Source organism: Triticum urartu, chromosome 2A (genome assembly GCF_056163025.1).
Source record: "Triticum urartu cultivar PI428250 chromosome 2A, HENAU_Tu73, whole genome shotgun sequence".
NCBI lineage: Eukaryota > Viridiplantae > Streptophyta > Magnoliopsida > Poales > Poaceae > Triticum > Triticum urartu.
In genome coordinates this window covers 750,043,127-750,068,689 of record NC_141874.1, presented here as the reverse complement: position 1 = coordinate 750,068,689, position 25,563 = coordinate 750,043,127, and the positions used below count along the sequence as shown (strand labels likewise).

The 25,563-nt window shown below is 43.3% G+C and overlaps 1 protein-coding gene and 3 pseudogenes across 1 annotated transcript; 3 read left to right on the top strand and 1 right to left on the bottom strand.

Annotated features, from left to right (window-relative positions):
• The first annotated feature begins 1,732 nt into the window (after positions 1–1,732).
• On the top strand, positions 1,733–3,507 carry LOC125537285 (heat shock 70 kDa protein BIP4-like; annotated as a pseudogene).
• Positions 3,508–4,946: 1,439 nt separating this feature from the next.
• On the bottom strand, positions 4,947–8,952 carry LOC125538760 (acyl-CoA-binding domain-containing protein 4). The gene is made up of 6 exons (XM_048702049.2): positions 8,413–8,952; positions 6,504–6,603; positions 6,293–6,396; positions 5,924–6,015; positions 5,752–5,849; positions 4,947–5,409 (listed from the first exon to the last, which is right to left on the bottom strand). The coding sequence occupies exons 1-6, from the start codon at positions 8,817–8,819 to the stop codon at positions 5,242–5,244; spliced, it is 969 nt and encodes a 322-aa protein (XP_048558006.2). The 5' UTR covers positions 8,820–8,952; the 3' UTR covers positions 4,947–5,241.
• A 727-nt stretch (positions 8,953–9,679) lies between these two features.
• Positions 9,680–11,220, top strand: LOC147987722 (uncharacterized; annotated as a pseudogene).
• A 422-nt stretch (positions 11,221–11,642) lies between these two features.
• LOC147987721 (uncharacterized) lies at positions 11,643–14,403 on the top strand (annotated as a pseudogene).
• Positions 14,404–25,563: the final 11,160 nt, after the last annotated feature.

The window sequence follows — 25,563 nt, the reverse complement described above, 5'->3', positions numbered from 1 at the left end:
AATTCACACTCAAGGTTTGATTGAAGTTTCATTAAATTTGAAATAAGGATTTAAACTTATTTGGATTTAGGTTAGGTTCGAATTTAAATTTGAATTGAAATTTGAAAAGTTTGACTCAAGTCTAAGTGAATTCACATCTGGTCCAGGTTGGTTCAAGAATTCATTTGCAAAATATTTCATTTAATTTGAATTAGCAAAACGAACTATATGTCCCATTTAATTTGAATTTAATTAAAATTAGATTTGAATTTCCTAAAGTTTTTTATTATGTCATACGTTATTTCCTAAATTTGAATTTTGTTTTTGAAATATAAAGTAAAATAAATTATCTAAATTAGTTTAAGATTAACAAGTTATAACCTCAATTAACTTTGAATTTTCTGAATTGAGTATTGTAGAACTTTATTTGAATTTCTATTTTAAATTATTTAAATTTGAATTGCAGTAGGTTTATTTAAAAAATATTTCACTATAATTATTCTGCAAATGATCATTTAATTTGAATTTATAGTTTGCAAGTTAAACCCTATTTAAGTTTGAAATGATTCTGTTTGAATTTGAATTTTAAAATATTGTAAAGTGGATTTTTATTGTTTTGGCAGAAACATTTTTTTATAAATGTCATTTTTCAAAAATATTCATTCAATTTGGATTAACAGAAAATGTTATGATGATTTGAAGTTTCATGGGCTTTTCTGCAAAACTGCAATTTACCCCTCTCTCTCTGACTTATAGCCCCCCTCTCTCACACTGAGAGCATGTATAATACGGTGACATAGGCGGTTGTAAGACTTTAAATATTATATTTTTACTGAGTTGGAGGAGAGAGAAGACAAGCGGGTTGTAGATTTGCGGCAGGGTGTAGCACATGCTCTAAGAAGCTTTGTGAGAGTGTAAGATGGGTCATATGGTAATAACGTAGTACTTTCTTATAGCTAACTACTATACATGTTGGGATGACATGGCAACATGTTATAGCTAGGGAACAACGAGGTGCGGAGAAGGGTTGGGGACGAGTAGATCCGGGCGGTGGCGGCCATGCATAGCTTGGCGGCAGTGGTGGAGTCCAGAGACGGGCGAGCCCGATCCCTTCCATGGAGCTTCGGGCCGGTACCGGTGACCTCGCAGGGGTGGCGCGGCTAGATGCAAAGGCGCGGCGAGTGGAACGAGAGAAAGAGAGGGAGCGGCGGTGGGGTACCTCGGCTGCGCGGTAGTGTGGCTTGGGGACGGCGGCGCTCGACGAGGCCACGCTGGTGCTCCGCGGTGGCCATGGCAGCTTCAAGCAGTGGTTTGTGCGCTGACTACTTGTTGCGGTCCAGGGAATGCAACAAGAGCCTAGTTGCGCAAAACGTGGGCGCGGAGCGGGTTGCTCTCGTCCATGTGATGAACAGACGATCCAACGGACACGGTACCAGCGGACGGTCGCGCACGATCGGTCGGCTGAAGGTATTGCATGAAGGATATATTGATGTTGATTTGATATTGTAGACGCGTCAAGCGCGTCATGGACCACTTCATCCGGCCCGTCAAGCGGGAGCACGGCGTCGACATCTTCGGCGACGCGTGCGCGCTCGGGAAGCTCCGCCGCGAGTGCGAGCGCGCCAAGCGGGCGCTCAACACCCAGCTCCAGGTCTACGTGGAGATCGAGTCGCTGGCCGACGGTGTCGACCTGTCGGAGCCACTCACCTGGGCCCGCTTCGAGGAGCTCAACGCCAACCTCTTCCGCAAGGCCATGGTGCCCGTGAAGAAGGCCATGGCAGACGCCGGGCTGGCCAAGGGCGACATCGACGAGGTGGTGCTGGTCGGCGGCAGCACCAGGATCCCCAAGGTGTAGCAGCTCCTCCGCGACTACTTCGGCGGCAAGGAGCCCCACAAGGGCGTCAACCCTGACGAGGCCGTCGCCTATGGCGCGGCCGTGCAGGGCGGCATCGTGCGCGGCGACGCCAAGAAGGTTGTGGTGCTGGACGTGACGCCGTTGACGCTCGGCATCGAGACGGCTGGCGGCGTGATGGCGAGCGTGATCCCCCGAAACACGCCGATCCCGACCAAGAGAACCAAGAAATGGCACTGGTGGTCCGAGAACTTGCGCTGCGGGTGCACTTAAGTCATGGTACTTGTAAACTGGAAAAACCCGTCATAGAACTTGCATTGCGGGTGCAGATAGGTCACATATGCCATCTGAACCGGCCAGCTGTCCTATTTTCGAGAAAAACCCGTCATAGAACTTGCGTTGCGGGTGCAGATAGGTCACATTTCAAAATTTTCGTTCCTGGACATTTTTTAAAGTCACGAATCACAAATATTTTTAATAAATATTTTTTTATTTATCGTCCGAGAACATTTTTTTAAAGTCACGAATCACAAACATTTTTTAAAATGTTCACCACTTAAAACAAATGTTCGCAAATCACAAATATTTTTCAAATTTATCGTTGTCAACCTTTTTTTAATGCCGTGAATAAATAGTTTTCAAATTAATCATTCACGAACATTTTTAAATTTATCATTCAAAAACATTTTCAAATTTTTCGTTCCTGGACATTTTTTTAAAGTCACTAATCACAAATATTTTTAATTTATCGTTCGCAAACATTTTTTTAAAGTCACGGATCATGAATATATTTTTTGAAACGTTCGCAAACATTTTTTAAAGTCGTGAACAAATAGTTTTCAAATTTATCGTTCATGAACATTTTTTTAAAGTCACGAATCACATATATTTTTAAAGTCGTGAACAAATTTATCGCGCTTGATCGTTAGAGGGAGAAAACCGGGCAGCTGGCCGGTTCAGATGACCTGTGTGACCTATCTGCACCCATAATGCAAGTTCTATGATAGGTTTTTTCGGTTTGCAAGTACCGTGACTTAAGTGCACCCACAGCGCAAGTTCTCGGACCGCCGGTGCCATTTACTCCTACGAGGACAGGCAGACGACGGTGACCATCACGGTGTTCGAGGGCGAGCGGAGCATGACAAAGGACGGGCAAGTTCGACCTCACCGGGATCGCGCCCGCGCCGAGGGGCACGCCGCAGATCGAGGTGACCCTGGAGGTGGACGTGAACGGCATCCTGCACGTCGGGGCGGCGGACAAGGGCACCGGCCGGTCGGAGAAGATCGAGATCAGCAGTGCCGGCCGTAGCATCAGCCAGGAGGAGATCGAGCGCATGGCGCAAGAGGCGGAGGAGTTCGCCGAGGAGGACAGGAAGGTGAGGGACAAGGTGGACGCGCGAAACAAGCTGGAGGCATACGTTTACAGTGCCCGGACGACAGCCGACAGCGAGCTGGGGGCCAAGATGGACGGCGCCGACAGGGAGAGGGTCAGGGAGGCGGCCAGGGAGGCCGGCGAGTGGCTCGAGGCCAACCCGGACGCTGACCAGGACGGCTACGCGAAGAAGCTCAAGGAGCTGGAGGATGTCTGCAGCCCAGCCTTCGCCGCCGCTTACGGGAACACTGGCGGTGGCCATGACGACGCCGCCGAGGAGGACGATGAACACGACGAGCTCTAGGATTCTACAGTTCAGTACTAGTAGCTACAGTAGATTTTTCTTCTTCTTAATGCTTTAGTAAGATTAGGATTGAATTACGTATGCCCCGACTAACGAACGCCCATAGTCATGTTTATTGTTTGTCTGGTTTATTAATACATCATGCATTGTTTGGCTAGACAATTTTGGAAAATAATTTTACAAGAACAAATTCAATTTTCCAGATGGTGTTTGTCAGATTCAGTAGATGCAATGGCGGTGTTTTGCACACTACCTTGTTGCATTGCTTGGAGTTTTCTCGTACTTGATCTTTGGGGTGAAAACTCATGATTCGGCCTTTGTTGGTTGGATCTAATGACAGCGACGCTTATGAGTTGTTCCCTTTCAAATGCATTGCTATTGAACAATATTTATCGTAGTCCTGAGATGGTTGGTATCGATGGTAATTATATTTGTCGATCACTTCGGGGCTCTTATTTTCCTTTTTGTTTCTACACCAGAAATAATTTCGGTCTTGTATGATTTCACTATTTGCAGGCGTGTTTTTTTGTGTGTGTTGGTATTCGTTGTATGCATCTTAATTGTGCAAAGGCCGGTCTACTCTTTTATGTTTGTATATTCGCTTGATGCATTACGAGTCAATAAAGCATGCTTTATTAAAATAAATGTAGGAGCAGGGGTGAAATAAATATGAGTAATGCTACATCTACGGATGTTCTAGTCGGAGGAGATTTTCCCAGACAAGGACCGTTCGAGCATCTCTAGCAAATCTCATAAAAGGCCTGAAACTGTAAAAAAAAACACCATTTTGTGGTTTTGGACCGAAAAAAAAACAGATCCTGCAAAACGGTCGGCACTGGAAAAAAAATTATTGAGCTCCCCGTAAAAAACCCATCGTACCCAAGATGTCTAGTTTTTTAGTTAGATTTTTGGGGTGAACTGAAAAGCCGACGACGGTTGGCCGGACGGAAATTTCAGCCCAACCATCACCAGACTGGCGCCAGACTCGCCGGAGCCCCGGCGAAATTCCACCAAGGTGCTCCGATTCTGGCCGAATCCCCTCCAATTTCCGGTGATCAACCCCGATTCCAACCGATTTTGGTCAATTGCGGCGTAAGAGCAGGAGCTCAGGGAGGCGGACGCCATTGACGGGCAGCGGCGACACGTTCTCCCAGCGGAAGACGGCTGCTCGCACAGGCGCCACGGCGTTGGTACATGGCCGGGCGCGCGAACCAGTTCGACGTGAACACAACCACTAGCCACGTGCATCCACCGCTAGTCGGGCTCGTCGAGATGGAGGTCGCTGGGTCTGGCAAACACCTCCCCCTGCAGGTCAGGGCATACCATCGCATTTCACAGGATCTGTTGTTCTACCAGAGCTCCCGCGATACCGTAAAATCGTTTTGCAGTATACCTTAATCTGTTTTTGCAGTACCGACTTTTAAGGGATCCGCTAGAGATGCTCTTAAGATGTATGCATATTGACAGTATGAGGCCACGAGACCTGAATCCTGACACTGATATGTTTCCTGCCAAACAGTTGGCCTGCAGCACAAACACACTAAAAACCGTATGAAACAGGCAAAACACTACTACAAGATGTCTACCCTGCGCTGAGTTACCTTTTGACAGTGTATTCGATGAGGTTGGTAAAACGGCTCATCCGATTCAGCTAATCAAGCACGGTGTGTATAGTTTCTCGGCACTAGTAGTAGTAGCAGCAGGCGTCAACGTATCATCGGGTTCATTGTGCCATCAGTTTGCTGGCTTCATGAAAGGCCAGGCCGAGGAGCACAAGTCCTGGGCGGTGTTCCCATCGCCGTCCTTGATCTGGAGATCGGCGTGGTGCTTGACGAGCAGTTCGGCGATGTCCTCCCTCTCGCAGAGGACGGCGTAGTGGAGCGCGGTCTGCCCTTCGTTGTCCTGGACATGGAGAGACAAGGGTTCAGTGTCTGAAGGTCGCAAAAGGTTTGCTTCTGCACACTGCAGCTGTACGATATTGATACTAAATTGGGTCTAACGTAGTAGATGAACTGAACCGACTGTTTAAGCAGTTAGCTAGCTGGTTGAATGTTGCAGGCTGACAGCTTGCCGACATGTAACAAATATCCGACATTTTGTCGGTTTGGTACAGCTTGTGATGCAAGCCCCACTAAAAATACTTGGTCAGAGTTACCACAAGTTTCTTTTGTTCAAATACACTCACCAAACTGCCTAGAAATTTCAAAATGCAGTGAATAAAGGGTACACGACAAATTCAGATACCTGAGCATTCACGTCTGCATTTGAGTTGACAAGAACCTCGACAGCATCTAGATGACCCCGGTCCACAGCCCAGTGCAACGGAGTTCTCTCTTCGCTATCTGAAACCAAAGTATGTCTAAATGAGTCATTGCTACATAGAGAACAGAAAGATGGATGTTCTACAAACACAAACCTCTTATGTTGATTTGTACACCTGCAGACAGATGCTTTTTAACGTCATCAATTGCACCTTCCCTTGCAGAAACATGGATGTCACCAAGTTCTCTGCAGGTACAAACCAGTTCATTGTAATCCTAGAAACACTAGTTCAGGCAAAGTACTAAATGGATTATATGAATAAATACAACTTTTTTGCAGCATGATGGAGACAAACTAGCTGCATACCAAATAATGAATCATCTCACTTTTATTTGCTATGTTCTATCAGTTAGCAAAAGAAATATACTATACAGCATTAGGTGAACTTGGCTACACACCATCAAGGCGGCATTAATGCACAGGGAGGAGGTGTAAGGTGTGTCCTTGTTGTAGAAAGACTTACGATTCATTTCCTTGATCTTCCTCGTACATTAAACTGCTAAATACAGGTCCCATTGGTCCCTTCGAACCTGATGCAGACATTGTGGTTTCCCCATCTTTCTTTTTCTGGAATCATGTCAAACAGATTATATCAAACAGAGCAAACACTGTGATGTACATTCCTATAAAAATGGTAAAGAATATGTGGCCATAGGTGGAATTATAAAACTTACTGAGCCATCAGACCAGTTAGGGAATATCTCATCAACAATTGTTATGTACTCCTCCATAGCTTCTTCTGTTGGCATAGCACCCAATTTATTCCAAGCATTCCTAGCAAACAAGTGCTCAATCAACAAAGATACTTGGTAAACTGTATTGACTTTCCAAACTGAGAAAAACACATACAGGTCTACTGCTAATATATGTTCAATGCAAACAGTAAACGTCTGAGCTCTGGTACCCATATTGGAATATCCAGAGTAACAAAGGGCATCTTCAAAGTGAAAATTCTAAGGCCTACACAACTATTCAGCATTATCACAAGTGACATTCCTGGACATAGGTCATGGATGCTCAGGCAAAATTAGCACAAACAAATAACACAAGCATTCAATCCATTGGTGAAGCCAAGCAAGCACCCAGGGACAATTAGCAAATGGAGAAACACAGACAGAGCGAAAGCTTAAAGGTCTAAGGTTGATACATGTTTCACTATGAAAAATAGATGTCTTAGTTCCAGTGCTCATATATGAAAATCCAGAGCACTAAAGGGCATTACCAAAATGAAAAACTCTAAGCCCTACACGACTATGCAGCCTGATCACAAACGGCATTCTTGGTCCTCTTGGATATAGATCAGTTGCGTTGAATATAAGCACTTTGATGTTCAGGTTAAAGTAGCACTAACAGTCAATGGAACACGCAAGCAATTGACGGAGCCCATAAAAAACCTAGAGACAATTTACCAATTTATCATACATGTAACTGAACCTAGGGAACCCATAAACTAGCACGAGGAGGCTTGCTTGTGCACCAAACCTACTGAGCCAGTGGACCAGCTCTCGGTCTTAACAAGAACTATAGCTAGGAAGCTAGCACCAGATGCACTTGGGGATATACTAGTTATGCACTTCACATCCGGATGGCAATTACCTAGTAATATAGGCTAAAATTACCTAGTAAGTGCTCAATCAATAAGGTACTAGGTAAACTGAATTGACTTTCCAAATTGAGAAGCGCAGACTGAGCATAAGCAAAGAGGTCAACTGCTAATATGTATTCAATGCAAATAGTAGACGTCTAAGTTCTGGTGCTCATATTGGAACATCCAGAGCACCAAAGGCATCTTCAAAGTGAAAATTCTTACCCCTACACAACTATTCGGCATAATCAGAATTCAAAAGTAACATTCTCGATATAGATCATGGATGTTCAGGGGAAAGTATCACAAACAGATAATGCAAACAACCAATCAATCGGTGAAGCCAATCAAGAACCTAGATACAGTTACCAAATTGCGAAGCACAGGCAGAGCAAAACCGAAAAGGTCTATTGCTAATACATGTTCACTGTGAAATAATAGATGCCTGAGTTCCGATGCTCATATATGAAAATCCAAAGCAGCAAAGGGCATCATCATCAAAGTGAAACTCTTAAGCCCTCATAATTATGCAGCCATGATCACAAATGATATTACTCGATTTAGATCAGTTGCAATAAATGTAAGTACTTGGATGCTCATGTTAAAGTAAAGTATCAAGAGCAGGCAATGCAAACACACAATCAATTGGCGAAACCCATCGACAACCTAGAGATAAATCCTGTACACCAAACCTAGAGAACCATTGGACCAATTCTAAGTATTTATCAACAACTCTAGCTAGGATTTAGCAAAAGTTGAACTTGGGGATATATACTAATCATGAACAATCTCTCGTGGTCGGTCCGACTCAGAAATCACACCAAAGTTCACATCCCATCGGCAGTCCCCGTAGCAACACAAGCTAAATTTAGACATGGATCATATCCAACCCACCTCATAACCCCTATCCCCTAGAAAATATAAGGCTAAACCCAACTGTGGCAGAAGGTGGATCCAGATTCCAAGGAATCGAGCGAGGCAAGGGGGGCGGAACCTACCACTTGGCGCGGGCCTTGAGCTTGAGGGCGGAGGGCTGCGGCGCGGTGCAGGGCCCCTCGGTGGCGATCTTGTAGAGGCCATAGAGGCGGAGCTGCGCCTCCTCGGGGACGCCGGCGGCGGAGGCGGCGACGAAGGCGGAGGCGGCGCTGAAGTCCTCGTCGAGCTCCGTGCTCTCCACGCCCTCCCAGTCGCCGTCGCTGTCGCTGTCGCCGTCGCCGTCGCCGCCGTCGAGCGCGGGGGCGGCGGCGTCCGGGGAGGAGGAGGGGGCGGGGTCGGGGGCGGAGCGGGTGATCCGGAGGTTGTCCTCCTTGAAGGCGAGGACGACGGAGATGAGCTTGGCGACGAGGAAGGCGAAGATGAGCCCGATGACCGCCGACTGGGCCAGCTCCTGCCAGTCGCCGCCCATGGCCGCCGGCGAGGCGCGAATCTCAGATGCCGCTGGCCGGGGTGAGAGAGCACGAGAGGGGGAGGGGACGAGCGCGACGAGGGTTTGGTTTGGTGCTGGCTCTGCTCAACTCGTGGTTTTTCCTGAAGTCAATTTGGTTTGGTTTACGACTTTACGGCAAAGGCAAAAGTAGCGCTTAATCCCACACAACCGTATTCGTATGGAATTAAGGTAATCACGTACGCCGAGTTTGTTTAGAAAAACAGTTTTACTGAGTCTAAGTCTATTCAAATTTCGTTATCCCTCTGTAATATCAAAAACGCTCTTATATTATGTTGGTGATCCTTGTATTGCAAAAATAGGATAACTAGAGGTCTTATGTGTAAAGTTGTAACTCTGTAAATATCCTATACAGGAGAGTGAATCTAGAGTTTTGCTATTCCCGACCAAAACTTCCAGAGTACTCTTCCCCTCTTCTCCCTTCTTCTCCTCCAAACTCTAATCTTGGAGAGGATCCAGTGAATGTGAATCTACGTGGCATCAGAGCTTTGGCAAGATCCATCTCGGTGACACTCGTGTGGACATTGCTGGGCGTTCGGGAGGTGAAGGCAGTGGGATTGAGATCCAGTACGGGGTGGGGAGTCGAATCGGGGCTACCTGAAGAAGGTTGCGGGGGTCCCTGGACCAGAGAAAAGAGGAGCATAAGGTAGGAGGTTGTTGTTGTTTCGATTTGGAGAAATAGGGGACTGCTGCTACAGATTTGGGGAGGAAGAAGAGAGATTAAGGGCTGCTGTTGTGTGGTCTCTAGTAGAGAGCAGCAGAGAGTTTGTAAAGAAGAGAGATTGAGCACTGCTGCTGCTGAGTGTGGAGGAATTGAAGATATGGCAGGCAATGGTAGTGCTCCAGGGGCAGTCACAGCAGGGGAGCTTGCTGCTGTCTTGCATGCCATGGATGAGAAATATCAGGTGTTGTTTGATGCGATTAGCAAGCAAGCAGGGAACTCAAGATCAGAAGTGGAGGCAAAAGAGGAGATACATCCTTTGCAAATGCCCCATGTAAAATTGGAAGGACCAGAAAATTATGTGAGCTGGGCAGAGCATGCAGAGACCATCTTGGTTCCAGGAAGCTTGAAGCTTACATTCTAGGCACGGTGGAGAAGTCTATGGATGAGAGTTCCAAAGAAGGTTAGAAGTGGAAGATGACAAATGCACTAGTGAGGGTGTGGTTATTGAGCTCTCTATCACCTCAGATTGCTAAACAAGTCGAAAGGATTAAAGAAGCTTCTGAAATTTGGAGGTTATTGAAAGGGACATTCTCAGGAGTAGTAAACGAAATGCTTGCTTGTAAGATTCAGAAGGAGTTACAAGATTTGTGCCAAGGCGAGAAGACGGTGGTTGACTATGTTTCTGAACTAAAACAACTTTGGATCGATTTGGATTATTATGATCCAATCGAGATGGAGTGTGGAAATGTATTGAAAATACAACAAATGGACAGAGAGAAGCGTGTTAGGGATTTTCTGAATGGACTTAATCCCAAATTTGAGAATAGGAGGGCAGCACTTTATGGCAGTGGCAAGTTACCTCCTTTGGAGCAAGCGATATTTGCAATCATTAGTGAGGAGACACGCCTGAAATTGAAGGTTGGAGGACCATCTATGCAGGGCATAGCACAGAGACGTTCAGCCCTTCTTGTCACAGAAAATGCAAATAACCGGCGGTTTGGGTTGAACACGTCCGAACAAAATTTATTTGAGTGTGGCCAGCCAGGGCATATAAGATCATCTTGTCATCAATTATTTGGGGGTGGACATGGAAGAGGTCAAAACTGGCGCGGCAAAGGTCGTGGACGGGGGTTTGATGGGCGGTATTGGTCGTGGTCGTGCCACAGGCAGGGCAAATGCCTTAGCTATGGTAGATGAACACTCTCAAAATGTGAACGTGGAAATGAGCACGGATGACTGGGAGAAGTGGCAGCAATTTAAAGGGTTGAGGTTAGGTGATAAGCAAACTACTGAAGCGCCCACAACACCATCCTCTGCCGCATCTGCAAATTTTAGTGGTAACATTCCTAATGCTCATACTTCTAATTTTCGTGATGCACCATGGTTAATAGATTCTGGTGCATCTAGACATATGGCTGGTTCACACAAGAAATTTACTAATTATGTCCGTGAATTGAGAGGGCAAAGTGTAAAGTTGGTTGATGGTTCCACACAAACTATTATGGGTTCAGGGACACTCATGTGTAACTCTAATATGCCCATCTCATCTGTGCTACATGTTCCTTCATTTCCAATTAACCTTCTGTCTATAAGTTGCATTACAAGTGAGCTGAATTATCTTGTCATCTTTTTCCCATCATGGTGTTTAATTCAGGAACTTGGGACTGGAAGAAGACTTGGGACAGGGAGCATGCATGATGGATTGTATTATTTGGATGATAATACATCACCGGCTGTCGCTGCTGCTCTATCCTCTTCACCACTTGAAGAATTTATGCTACAACACCGAAGACTTGGGCATATATCTTTTGTTATTCTGGGTCAGCTTTATCCTAATCTCTTTAATAAAGTTAGAAAGGAGGACTTGGTATGTGATGCTTGCCTATATGGAAAGCAAATCCGGAGCACTTATATTCTATCTGATCATAGAAGTGATGTCCCACTTCAGACAATACACTCTGATGTGTGGGGTCCTAGTGGAGTAGTGTCTATCAATGGATATCGTTATTTCGTTACCTTTATTGACTGTTGTACTAGGACCACTTGGGTGTATGTGTTGAGGAACAAAAATGATGTATTTTAGTGCTTTAGAGATTTTCATAATATGATTATGACTCAGTATGATGCATGTGTTAAGGTATTTAGGACTGATAATGGCACGGAGTATATAAATAGGGAGTTTGATGGTTATTTGTTGAGCTTTGGAATAATGCATCAGACTACCTGTCCGGTTACCTCTAAGCAGAATGACTTAGCTGAGAGAAAGAATAGGCATTTGTTAGAGGTAACCCGCTGTATGATGATGGCTATGAATGTTCCTATGTTCTTATGGAATGAGGCAGTAATGACAGCAGCATACCTAATTAATAGAATGCCATAGAGTCCTTGGGTAAAAGACGCCAATAGAGTGTTTAACATGCAAGACTTCTTATGTTGTTCCGCCAAAGGTGTTCGGGTGTATGTGTTTTGTGAAAGATTACAGGCCATCTATTGGAAAGTTAGATCCAAGGGCTTTGAAGTGTGTGTTTGTGGGGTATTCTAGGAAGCAAAAAGGCTATAAGTGTTGGTGCCCATCAGAAAACCGAATGTTCGTGAGCATGGATGTAATCTTCAGGGAACACATACCATTTTATGGAGAACCTATAGATTTAACTGATGTATTTCCTGATCTGTTTCCTAGTGATGTTTCAGACCCGGGCAACAAGGCAGGGGGAGAAAAAGGATAAGAGAGCAACTCTACGCCATCAAAGCAAGTGGTGGTTGGAGCAATACCACTTGAGGATGGGAATGATGATAGAGATGTTGATCTTAGAGGAGGACAAGAGCAGATGCAAGGGGAGCAACAAGATACATCAGCTGAGGCTATACGGTGGTCAAGGCCGAATGAAGAACAAAATATACAGGTATATACACGAAGACGTAAACCTGAGGAAGAACAAGTGCAAGGGGAGGAAATCAGTTTAGGGGAGGATGATTCAGAAGCAAAAATTCAATCCGGCATGCATGATTCAAGTTCACAACCATCAACTTCACCTCATACTCCATTACCATTCTCCACAAGCGATGGTACACCTCCTCTCACTTATGATGACTTAGATGTTCATATTGCTCATAGAAAGCAACCTCGCACTACTGCTGGAAAATTGCCCTCTAAATTTGCCCCATATGATATCTCCAATTATGTTTCATACTCTTCTGTCGGGCCCCTATATAAGTCATTTATAGCTTCCTTGCATTCCGTTGTACCTATACCACGTGACTGGTAGGAAGCGAAGCAATATCCAGAATGGAGGGCAGCAATGTTGGAAGAAATGGCAGCTCTTGATAAGAACCAAACATGGGTACTTACTTATCTACCTGTAGATAAGATAGTTATGGGTTGTAAGTGGGTATTTACAATTAAGCAAGCTCCAAACGATAAGGTGGAAAGATATAAGGCTAGACTAGTGGCAAAAGGGTACAGTCAAACTTATGGGGTGGATTATGGTGAAACATTTGCTCTGGTAGCAAAATTGAGTACTGTCAGGACTTTAATGTCGATAGCTGCAAATCATAAGTGGAAATTGTTTCAGATGGATGTTAAAAATGCTTTTCTTCACGAAGATCTGCAAGAGGAGGTTTATATGGAAATTCCTCCTGGGTTTAGTAGCCAGGAAACAGAGGGTAAAGTGTGTCGGTTAAGAAAATCCCTCTACGGACTGAAACAGTCTCCTAGGGCATGGTTTGGAAGGTTCCAGAAGGAAATATGTTCCATGGGGTATCGGCAAAGCAATGCAGATCATACCATGTTCTTTAAATGTCAGCATGATCAGATCACTATTCTTCTTGTTCATGTAGATGACATTGTGATTACAGGCAACAATGAGGTGGAGATATCTCACTTGAATAAGATGCTAGCAAAGTCATTTGAAGTCAAGGACATGGGATATCTTCACTACTTCTTGGGCATTGAAGTTGCATATGGCCCAAAAGGTATTTATCTCTCACAAAGAAAATATGTGCTTGATTTACTTGAGGAGACGGGTATGCTAGGATGTAAACCTGCAGTTACTCCAATAAAACAGAATTATCGAATCATGGCAGATGGTGGTGATCCCGTTGATAGGCACCAATACCAGAGGCTAGTTGGGCGATTAATCTATCTATCACATACAAGACCTGATATTGCATATGCTGTTAGTGTCGTAAGTAGATATATGCATGACCCAAAGACTAGCCACTTAGATGTTGTGAATAGAATTCTGAGATACTTAAAGAGTTATCCTGGGAAAGGAATCTTGTTCTCTAATCATGGACATCTAAGGGTAGAGGGTTACACCGATGCGGACTTGGCTGGATGCTTAGATGATAGACGTTCAACTTCGGGCTACTGCATGTTTGTGGGAGGAAATCTGGTTAGTTGGAGAAGCAAGAAGCAGAGTGTCGTGGCTCGCTCGACAGCAGAAGTTGAATTTAGGTCCATGGCTTCGGGTTTGTGTGAACTAATGTGGTCGAAAACATTACTAACTGAGTTGCAGCTATGGACTGGTGCATCTATTCAGGTTTATTGTGATAATCAAGCCACAATTAACATAGTGAATAACCCAGTTTATCATGATAGAACTAAACATATTGAGATAGATAGGCACTTCATCCGAGAGAAATTAGATGAAGGGCTATTCCAAATTAGTTATGTTAAGTCTGTAGATCAGCTTGTAGATGTATTAACAAAAGGAATAGGTGTTGTATCAGTTATGAGGATTTGTAACAATATGGGGCTTATTGACATCTTTGCCCCATCTTGAGGGGGAGTGTTGGTGGTCCTTGTGTTGCAAAAGTAGGATAGCTAGAGGTCTTATGTGTAAAGTTGCAACTCTGTAAATATCCTATACAGGAGAGTGAATCTAGAGTTTTGCTATTCCCGACCAAAACTTCCAGAGTACTCTTCCCCTCTTCTCCCCTCGTGTCCTCCAAACTCTAATCTTGGAGAGGATCCAGTGAGTGTGAATCAACATATTATGAAATGGAGGGAGTATGTCACTGACAACCCACAAGTATAGGGGATCAATTGTAGCCTCTTTCGATAAGTAAGAGTGTCGAACCCAACGAGGAGCTAAAGGTAGAACAAATATTCCCTCAAGTTCTATCGACCACTGATACAACTCTACGCACACTTGACGTTCGCTTTACCAGAAACAAGTATGAAACTAGAAGTACTTTGTAGGTGTTTTTGGATAGGTTTGCAAGAAAGTAAAGAGCGAGTAAATAAAAGCTAGGGGCTGTTTAGATGAAGACACAACTAATTTAGTTTTAGTAGAGAGCTTTTGTCAACAAGAAAGTTATTTGTCCCTAGGCAATCAATAACTAGACCGGTAATCATTATTGCAATTTTATTTGAGGTAGAGGCATAAGCTAACATACTTTCTCTACTTGGATCATATGCACTTATGATTGGAACTCTAGCAAGCATCCGCAACTACTAAAGATTCATTAAGGTAAAACCCAACCATAGCATTAAAGTATCAAGTCCTCTTTATCCCATACGCGAACAACCTACTTACTCGGGTCTGTGCTTCTGTCACTCACGCCACCCACCATAAGCAAATCATGAACATATTGCAAACCCTACAGCGGGGATCCCTCACGCTTGCGTGACACGGAGAGCACCATAGGACATCACCAATAATAAAACATGCAACTCAAACCAATCTTGATCATCAAATAGCCCGTGGGACAAAACAGATCTACTCAAACATCATAGGATAGCCATACATCATTGGGAAATAATATATAATGTTGAGCACCATGTTTAAGTAGAGATTACAACGGGTAAGAGAGAGGTTACACCGCTGCATAGAGGGGGGAAGAGTTGGTGATGATGGCGGTGAAGTTGTTGGTGAAGATGACGGTGATGATGATGGCCCCGGCAGCGCTCCGGCGCCACCGGAAGCAAGAGGGAGAGGGCCCCCCTTCTTCTTCTTCTTCTTCCTTGACCTCCTCCCTTGATGGGAGAAGGGTTTCCCCTCTGGTCCTTGGCTCCCATGGCGTGGGAGGGGCGAGAGCCCCTCCGAGATTGGATCTATCTCTCTGTCTCTCTCTGGTTCTGCGTTATGTTCTGGCTCTGTTTCACTGTTTCGTGTATATATGGAGATCCGTAACTCCGATTGCCCTCAAACCTTCGTCGTGATTTTTTTCTCCGAAAATTAGCTTTCTTGCGGCAAAAGAAGAGCGTCAACCGCCTTACAGGTGGGTCACGAGGGTCAGGGGCGCGCCCTAGGGGGGGGGGGCGCCCCCTACCTCGTGCCCACCTTGGACACTGGTTCGCGTTGATTTTTCCACCAGATTTTTCAAATATTCTGAAAAGTACCTCCGTCCGTTTTTATCCCGTTTGATATGGATATTCTGCGAAACCAAAAACATGCAACAGAAAGGAACTGGCACTGGGCAATGGATCAATATGTTAGTCCCAAAAATAGTATAAAAAGTTGCCAAAAAGTATATGAAAGTTGAATAATATTGGTATGGAACAATCAAAAAATATAGATACGACGGAGACGTATCAGCATCCCCAAGCTTAATTCCTGCTCGTCCTCGAGTAGGTAAATGATAAAAAGATAATTTTTGATGTGGAATGCTACCTAGCATAATCTTGATCATATGTCTAATCATGGCATGAATATTAAGACACGAGTGATTCAAAGCAATAATCTATCCTTTGACATAAAAATAATAACACTTCAAGCATACCAACCAAGCAATTATGTCTTATTGAAATAACATAGCCAAAGAAAGATCATCCCTACAAAATCATATAGTCTGGCTATGCTCCATCTTCACCACACAAAGCATTCACATCATGCACAACCCCGATGACAAGCCAAGCAATTGTTTCATACTTTTGACGTTTCTCAAACCTTTTCAACTTTCACGCAATACATGAGCGTGAGCCATGGACATAGCACTATAGGTGGAATAGAATATGATGATGGGGGTTATGTGGAGAAGACAAAAAGAAGAAAGTCTCACATCAACTAGGCGTATCAACGGGCTATGGAGATGCCCATTAATAGATATCAATGTGAGGAGTAGGGATTGCCATGCAACGGATGCACTAGAGCTATAAGTATATGAAAGCTCAAACTGAAACTAAGTGGGTGTGCATCCAACTTGCTTGCTCATGAAGACCTAGAGCATTTGAGGAAGCCCATCGTTGGAATATACAAGCCAAGTTCTATAATAAAAATTCCCACTAGTATATGAAAGTGATAACTCAAGAGACTCTCTATATGAAGAATATGGTGCTACTTTGAAGCACAAGTGTGGTAAAAGGATAGTAACATTGCCCCTTCTCTCTTTTTCTCTCTTTTTTTCTTTTTTTTCTTTTTTTGGGCCTTCTCTTTTTTTGCCTTTCTCTTTTTTTTTTCGTCCGGAGTCTCATCCCGACTTGTGGGGGAATCATAGTCTCCATCATCCTTTCCTTACTGGGGCAATGCTTTAATAATGATGATCATCACACTTTTATTTACTTACAACTTAATATTACAACTCGATATCTAGAACAAAGATATGACTCTATATGAATGCCCCCGTCGGTGTACCGGGATGTGCAATGATCTAGCGTAGCAATGACATCAAAAAATGGACAAGCCATGAAAACATCATGCTAGCTATCTTACGATCATGCAAAGCAATATGACGATAAATGCTCAAGTCATGTATATGATGATGATGGAAGTTGCATGGCAATATATCTCGGAATGGCTATGGAAATGCCATGATAGGTAGGTATGGTGGCTGTTTTAAGGAAGATATAAGGAGGTTTATGTGTGACAGAGCATATCATATCACGGGGTTTGGATGCACCGGCGAAGTTTGCACCAACTCTCGAGGTGAGAAAGGGCAATGCACGGTACCGAAGAGGCTAGCAATGATGAGAGTGCGTATAATCCATGGACTCAACATTAGTCATAAAGAACTCACATACTTATTGCAAAAATCTATTAGTTATCGAAACAAAGTACTACGCGCATGCTCCTAGGGGGATAGATTGGTAGGAAAAGACCATCGCTCGTCCCCGACTGCCACTCATAAGGAAGACAATCAATAAACACCTCATGCTCTGACTTCGTTACATAACGGTTCACCATATGTGCATGCTACGGGACTTGCAAACCTCAACACAAGTATTTCTCAATTTCACAATTACTCAACTAGCACGACTCTAGTATCACCACCTTTATATCGCAAAACTATTGCAAGGAATCAAACATATCATATTCAGTGATCTACAAGTTTTATGTAGGATTTTATGACTAACCATGTGAATGACCTGTTCTGTCATCTCTCTAAATAGATATAAGTGAAGCAAGAGAGTTTAATTCTTTCTACAAAAGATATGCCCAAGCTCTAACAAATATAAGTGAAGCAAAAGAGCATTCTACAAATGGCGGTTGTCTATGTAAAGAGAAACAGGCAATCCAAGCTTCAAATGATATAAGTGAAGCACATGAAGCATTCTATAAAGCCATACTCAAAAGATATAAGTGAAGTGCAAAGAGCATTCTATAAATCAACCAAGGACCATCTCATACCAGCATGGTGCATAAAAGAAAAGTGAAAACTAAAGCAAAAGACGCTCCAAGATTGCACATATCGCATGAACGAAACGAATCCGAAAACATACCGATATTTGTTGAAGAAAGAGGGGATGCCTTCCCAGCATCCCCAAGCTTAGACGCTTGAGTCTCCTTGAATATTTACTTGGAGTGCCTCGGGCATCCCCAAGCTTGAGCTCTTGCCTCTCTTCCTTCTTCTCACATCGAAACCTTCTCAATCATCGAACACTTCATCCACACAAAACTTCAACAGAAAACTCGGTAAGATCCGTTAGTATAATAAAGCAAATCACTACTCTAAGTACTGGTGCAAACCAATTCATATTTTGTTTTTGCATTGTGTCTACTGTAATATAACTTTTTCATGGCTTAATCCACTGATATAATTTGATAGTTTCATCAAAACAAGCAAACTATGCATCAAAAACAGAATCTGTCTAAAACAGAACAGTCTGTAGCAATCTGAACATTCACCGTACTTCTGATACTTGAAAAATTCCGCCAAAATTAGGAAAACTAAAAAATTTGTACAGCAATACAGTGAAAAAAGAATCTGAACCATTTGACGTTCCAGTAAAAAATTAAAAATCAAGCACTACAGCCAAAGTTTCTGTCCTGCACCATACAAACCAACAAGCATTGTAAACATCCTAAAGGCAAACCTTGGCACATTATTTTTATAATACAATGAAATTGTACAAGGGGATAATTATTTTTATTGAAAAGTTTCTGTAATCAAGATTCACAAAGTTTCCGTGAGCATGAACAAAGTTCAAGGCTAGCTCCCACTTCAACAATGCTTGTCTTTCTCACTTTCGCTTTCCTTTTTGAAAAAGTTTTGGGTTCCCCTCTTTATTTTTTTTGTTTTTAAACTATATGAAAGCACTCAACAGAAATAAATGACTCTCTAAAACTTCCGGGTTGTCTCCCTGGCAGCGTTTTCTTTAAAGCCATTAAGCTAGGCATATTGTGCTCAAGTAATGGATCCACCCGGATCCCAAGGTATATCAAAGCCAATTTTAATTAACAATGATTTGTAATTTAGTAATGAGCACAAGGCAACATATATCATGCAACAACGAAGTCTAACTCTCTTCCTATGCATCGGCATGTCATAAAAGAACAGTTCATGCACACAAAGTAAAGGCCAATACATAGTATAAGCAGTTCCTTGCAATTCTATCGTATTGGAAAAATAAAGAGGCGGAGATGTAGTCCCTCTCTCATAATAATTGCAAGTAGGAGCAGCAGGCACATGCATATTATATATATCTATCAAAATCATCATGTGTAACGGTAAAAGGCAACCCATCAATATAATCCTTAATAAGTGCAAACTTCTCCGATATAGTATAATTGGGAGAATTCAAAAAGATAATAGGACTATCATACGTGGGTGCAATAGCAACAATTTCATGTTTAACATAAGGAACTATAGCAAGTTCATCTCCATAAGCATAATTCATATTGGCATCTTGACCACAAGCATAGCAAGCATCATCAAAAAGGGATATTTCAAAAGAATCAATGGGATCATAGCAATCATCCTTTGGTAAGCACGAAGGGGAATTAAATAATGTATGAGTTGAAGAGTTACTCTCATTAGAAGGTGGGCACGGGTGATCATCCGCTCTTCCTCCTTTTGTTCTTCGCTCTCCTCCTCATCTTTTTCATCCAATGAGCTCACAGTTTCATCAACTTCTTCTTCCATAGATTTCTGCAAAATATTAGTCTCTTCTTGGACAGCCGAGACTTTCTCAATAAGTGCATTAATATAGGCATTATATTCATAATTCTCATAACAATATTTAAGGATAGCTAAATTTTCAGATCTATAACAAGCATCATCAAAATCCTCAAACTCTTTAAACATGGATTCAATTTCATAAGCACCCATAAAAGCAACAAATTCTTCTATTTGTTTGACATCATAGTAATCGTATATACCATTAGCATAAGAAGCTAAGGTTTCATTATCATTAAATTTGCATGAAAAGGGAAGGTGTGGAGCATTCATCCTAGAGCAACAAGTATAATCATATTCCAAGCATAGTTGTCTAGCATACCACTTCAAGATATAAATTTGATCCCATAATAGTTTCCCTTTTTGAGTTAAGCAATAATCCCTAAAGTATTCACGTTGATCCAACGTTACTCTCATTACCAAATTGAATGAGGTTTTCTCAGGATTATCAAAGTGGTACATAATATTTTTCACATATTGAGCATCAAGGGTTTTAGGAGGTTCCTCATCTCCATGAGTAGCAAGTACACCTAATTTTTTTGGTATTTCGTGTTCCATATCCATAACTAAAGATAAAGAACAACTAAGAACAGAAAATAAAAATTACTTAGTGATAAAGCAAACAAGCACACACGAGAATATTCACCCCACGCTATTGCTCCCCAGCAACGGCGCCAGAAAAAGGTCTTGATAACCCACAAGTATAGGGGATCAATTGTAGCCTCTTTCGATAAGTAAGAGTGTCGAACCCAACGAGGAGCTAAAGGTAGAACAAATATTCCCTCAAGTTCTATCGACCACCGATACAACTCTACGCACACTTGACGTTCGCTTTACCGGAAACAAGTATGAAACTAGAAGTACTTTGTAGGTGTTTTTGGATAGGTTTGCAAGAAAGTAAAGAGTGAGTAAATAAAAGCTAGGGGCTGTTTAGATGAAGACACAACTAAATTAGTTTTAGTATAGAGCTTTTGGCAACAAGAAATTTATTTGTCCCTAGGCAATCGATAACTAGACCGGTAATCATTATTGCAATTTTATTTGAGGGAGAGGCATAATCTAACATACTTTCTCTACTTGCATCATATGCACTTATGACTGGAACTCTAGGAAGCATCCACAACTACTAAAGATTCATTAAGGTAAAACCCAACCATAGCATTAAAGTATCAAGTCCTCTTTATCCCATACGCAAACAACCTACTTACTCGGGTCTGTGCTTCTGTCACTCACGCCACCCACCATAAGCAAATCATGAACATATTGCAAACCCTACAGCGGGGATCCCTCACGCTTGCGTGACACGGAGAGCACCATAGGACATCACCAATAATAAAACATGCAACTCAAACCAATCTTGATCATCAAATAGCCCGTGGGACAAAACAGATCTACTCAAACATCATAGGATAGCCATACATCATTGGGAAATAATATATAATGTTGAGCACCATGTTTAAGTAGAGATTACAGCGGGTAAGAGAGAGGTTACACCGCTGCATAGAGGGGGGAAGAGTTGGTGATGATGGCGGTGAATTTGTTGGTGAAGATGACGGTGATGATGATGGCCTCGGCAGCGCTCCGGCGCCACCGGAAGCAAGAGGGAGAGGGCCCCCCTTCTTCTTCTTCTTCCTTGACCTCCTCCCTTGATGGGAGAAGGGTTTCCCCTCTGGTCCTTGGCTCCCATGGCGTGGGAGGGGCGAGAGCCCCTCCGAGATTGGATCTATCTCTCTGTCTCTCTCTGGTTCTGCGTTATGTTCTGGCTCTGTTTCACTGTTTCGTGTATATATGGAGATCCGTAACTCCGATTGCCCTCAAACCTTCGTCGTAATTTTTCTCTCCAAAAATTAGCTTTCTTGCGGCAAAAGAAGAGCGTCAACCGCCTTACAGGTGGGTCACGAGGGTCAGGGGCGCGCCCTAGGGGGGGGGCGCCCCCTACCTCGTGCCCACCTTGGACACTGGTTCGCGTTGATTTTTCCACCAGATTTTTCAAATATTCTGAAAAGTACCTCCGTCCGTTTTTATCCCGTTTGATATGGATATTCTGCGAAACCAAAAACATGCAACAGAAAGGAACTGGCACTGGGCACTGGATCAATATGTTAGTCCCAAAAATAGTATAAAAAGTTGCCAAAAAGTATATGAAAGTTGAATAATATTGGTATGGAACAATCAAAAATTATAGATACGACTAGGGATGGGCATAAAAACCGACCAACCGAACGCCGAACCGATGCTGAAACCGAAAAAACCGAATTTTCGGTTTTTGCTATTGCTACAGTAGATTTCGGTTTTTCCTATTAATAATCGAATTAAAATTCTTCGGTTCGGTAGGAAACCGTACAACCGAACGGAAAACCGAAGCACGAGGATCCAGCCCTCCAGGCAAGTACAAGGCTCCCTCGCGTCACGCGTCTGGCTCACGTCGGCACATCGCGTCCCAACCCGCCAGTCGCTCGTCTCCACACGCACGTGTCTTGGCCAACGTGCGACCTTTTTTGTGCACAAACGACAGACCCAAGTGCGTGCAAAGCCAGCTTTTTTTTGAGACAATCTCGCGAAGCTTTTATTTAAGTCGTCACAATGTTTACAGGGACGAAAGATAAATCACCTGGGTTTCCCAACCACACACGGCGGCCTACCCCAAGTGAGAGAGCATGCTTCGCTAGATTGTGAGCCTCGACATTCGAGCTCCTAAACTCATGGCTAAAAAGACAGGAAATAAAAGACTTTGATCGATCTACAATCTCTCTAATTATAGCACCGTATGACACTGCACTCCTTTGCCTGATGTCGTCAACAACTACCTTGCAGTCTGAGGCTACTGAAATTCTGCGCTCGTAAAGATCGTCCGCCAAGGCTAGTGATTCCCTTATTGCCAACGTCTCCAGTGTCGCAGGGTCATCTAAGCCGTGGAAGGTGATTGTAGAAGCTCCCAGGAAGATCCCCTGCCTGTCCCGGCAAACTGCAGCAACCGCACCAACCGGCCTGGCCCTCATAAGCGCAGCATCCACATTGATCTTGCAATTCCCTTCTTGTGGCGGTATCCACCTTGCCGGCCTAGGCTGAACCACCCTGGGCTGACCCGACGGTTTCGCCACCACCTGAAGGTCACTAATGAAGCCAGCGATGAAACTAGTCGTTGCATATGGCGTTTGGTGTATCCCCTCATGGATCAATTTCCTCCTGGAACTCCAGATTGCCCATAACGTGACCCCGAGTCTGGTGAAATCTGCATGCGATAAAGTGCTGTTCAAAGTAAACAGCCATGTTTTGGCGCAGGCATTATCGCATGTGCTCATTTGCTCGACCAGGTGTTCCGGTGCCAAGGACCAGACACTTCTCGACAACACGCACTCGAGCAAGGCGTGCCTCCAGGAATCTGCCGCCCCACACAGCTGGCATGCTGGCGAAGTTGCCATATGACGATGGTGGAGGATATCATATGTGGGAATAGACTCTCTCGCCAAACGCCACAGGAACACACGGATCTTGTTCGGTACTTCTGTCTTCCAGAGAGACGACCAGCTGGCGTGCAAAGCCAGCTGACTAGAGCCTTCTGTGTCATAAGCCTGGGCCTCCACATAAATTGCAAGGCCCAAATGCGTCGGTGGAATGTGCAGGGAAAGAAACTGGCTTAGTTTTAGTACCACATCGAGTAGATACGCTCGATGGGATGAGGTGCTCACTGATATAAGAGGTCGCGGGTGCTCTGTATACACACGCTAGCTATTTGCAACCCATTGCTCGGTAGAAAACTGAAAACCGAACCGAATTTTCGGTTAACCGAAATTTCGGTTTGCTGTTTTGAGTGGCTATTTTCGGTTTTTAGTTTTGCTAACCGAATTTGACGAAAAACCGAACGGTATAAACCGAATTTTTGGTTTCTACCGAAGTTGATTGAGACCTAATCACATCCTTAGAGAAAATCATCATTCCACCAACCCTACTCCCTACTAAAAATTAGTCAGAAAAAGCTGTAAAACACAACCTATTGTCTTCTCAAAAGAATCTTAACCACTCTCAATATCATGGTACCCTAGCAGTTTTAACCGTCGAATCATAGTTCCCAACCTAAGGTAATTTCATTTTCATTGTGTTTATCGCGTGTCTTGTTAATTTCTTCGGTTGCGAAATAAACTGTTTTATAGTGTGTTATATCACCATTCCTTTATAGTGGCCAAAATGGGTTGCGGAATAATTGTTCTCCTCCTTTTGATATGGTAGCCTTTCCTCCGGCATTGGCCGAGTTGTGGGGTTTGTGTCATGTCGATCTATGTTGTGGATCACGTGGCATGGCCAACCATGGCAAGACTTTTCTTCAACATTTCGGTGCTCATGTCGATTTGGAACCCAGGTCGCGTGGTCTGGTCAACCTTGACATAAATTTTGCACTCAGTGTATTTGTGATACGGATTTTAGTTTTCAGGAGTAATGACAATTGATCCTCTCCTTGCCTATCTTGGGATGATGCCCTGACACATGTGCATAGACATGTTTTCTTGTTCCGCCTCATCTGGCAGACTCTTCCGTGTTGAGTTTCATCGACCTTGTGACCTATTTTCAGTCGGAGCGGAAAATCAAGACTTTTGGTGTGCTGCAAATGAAGATGTTTCATGTGTTGCTTGATTGTTGTGAGACTTGTGTGGAAATTACTCTACACATGTCTTAGATACTCTTGTAATTCGTTAGATAACTGGGTGTTTTTGCATGGTTTATCAATTTGATAATGTTGTTGTAGTGAGAACAAGGAGTGGTTACGGTGACCTGATTGTACGGGGTTGAAACAAAGAGTAGCGTGAGTGTGTACAACCTTATAGCGAAGGTTGTTGTATATTGACAAGATGACATAATAATTTTTATAATAAGTTTAACATCTAAAACAAAGAAACACTCAAAATTAGAAAAAATGAAGAACGGATAAAAATAAATGCATCAATATAAAGAAAACCAACGACTGTCAAAATAATAAGAAATTTAATATATGGAAACAATCTAGAAACATAATTAAAGCACATAAATCGAGCCTCTCATATCCATTGACAAATAATTACATGTGGACTTAGCGTAATACTAATAACTTATATGTTGCTTAACTTTTTATGTGCTTAATTCAACTCAGATCAATAACAACAAAGTCCATGGTTTAATTTTGCTCCTTGAACTTCTTGACTAGGCTTGACCTCCCAGATAACGAAATGAAAAATGCGTATGAAGGTGGAAGAACAAAACATGAAGGATCTCCGGCGACTCTTCTTCTCTGGATCTCTTCTTTCTCTGTTCTGGTGGAGTGGTGACGGCTAGGTCTCACTGATGCGTATCGTTCCTTCACTGAAGTTGTTCCGGTAGATGAGGGGAAGCCCTTGGCGCCTCGTACGACCGCTCATATGAGCACGGTTAGCCGTCTTGCGCTCGGTTTGCGCCTGGTGATGAATCTCTCAACATGGAAGTTGCTCCATTTGGCTTGAGTTGGAGTGTTCTTCCATTGTTTCCTTCCATAAATGATTTTTTCCTTCCAAACAGTGGAAAAATGAGTTTCTTCTCTCTCGAAGGATTAGCGTTAGAAATAACCGAGAAAAAAATGAAAACCCAATGAAAACAAGTTAAAACCCCTTATAAAAAGTCACAAATTCTCGAGCCATCATTATCCTCCATGGGACATTTCAGGAGATGCACCATAAGAACTTGACTAGGGTAGGATTT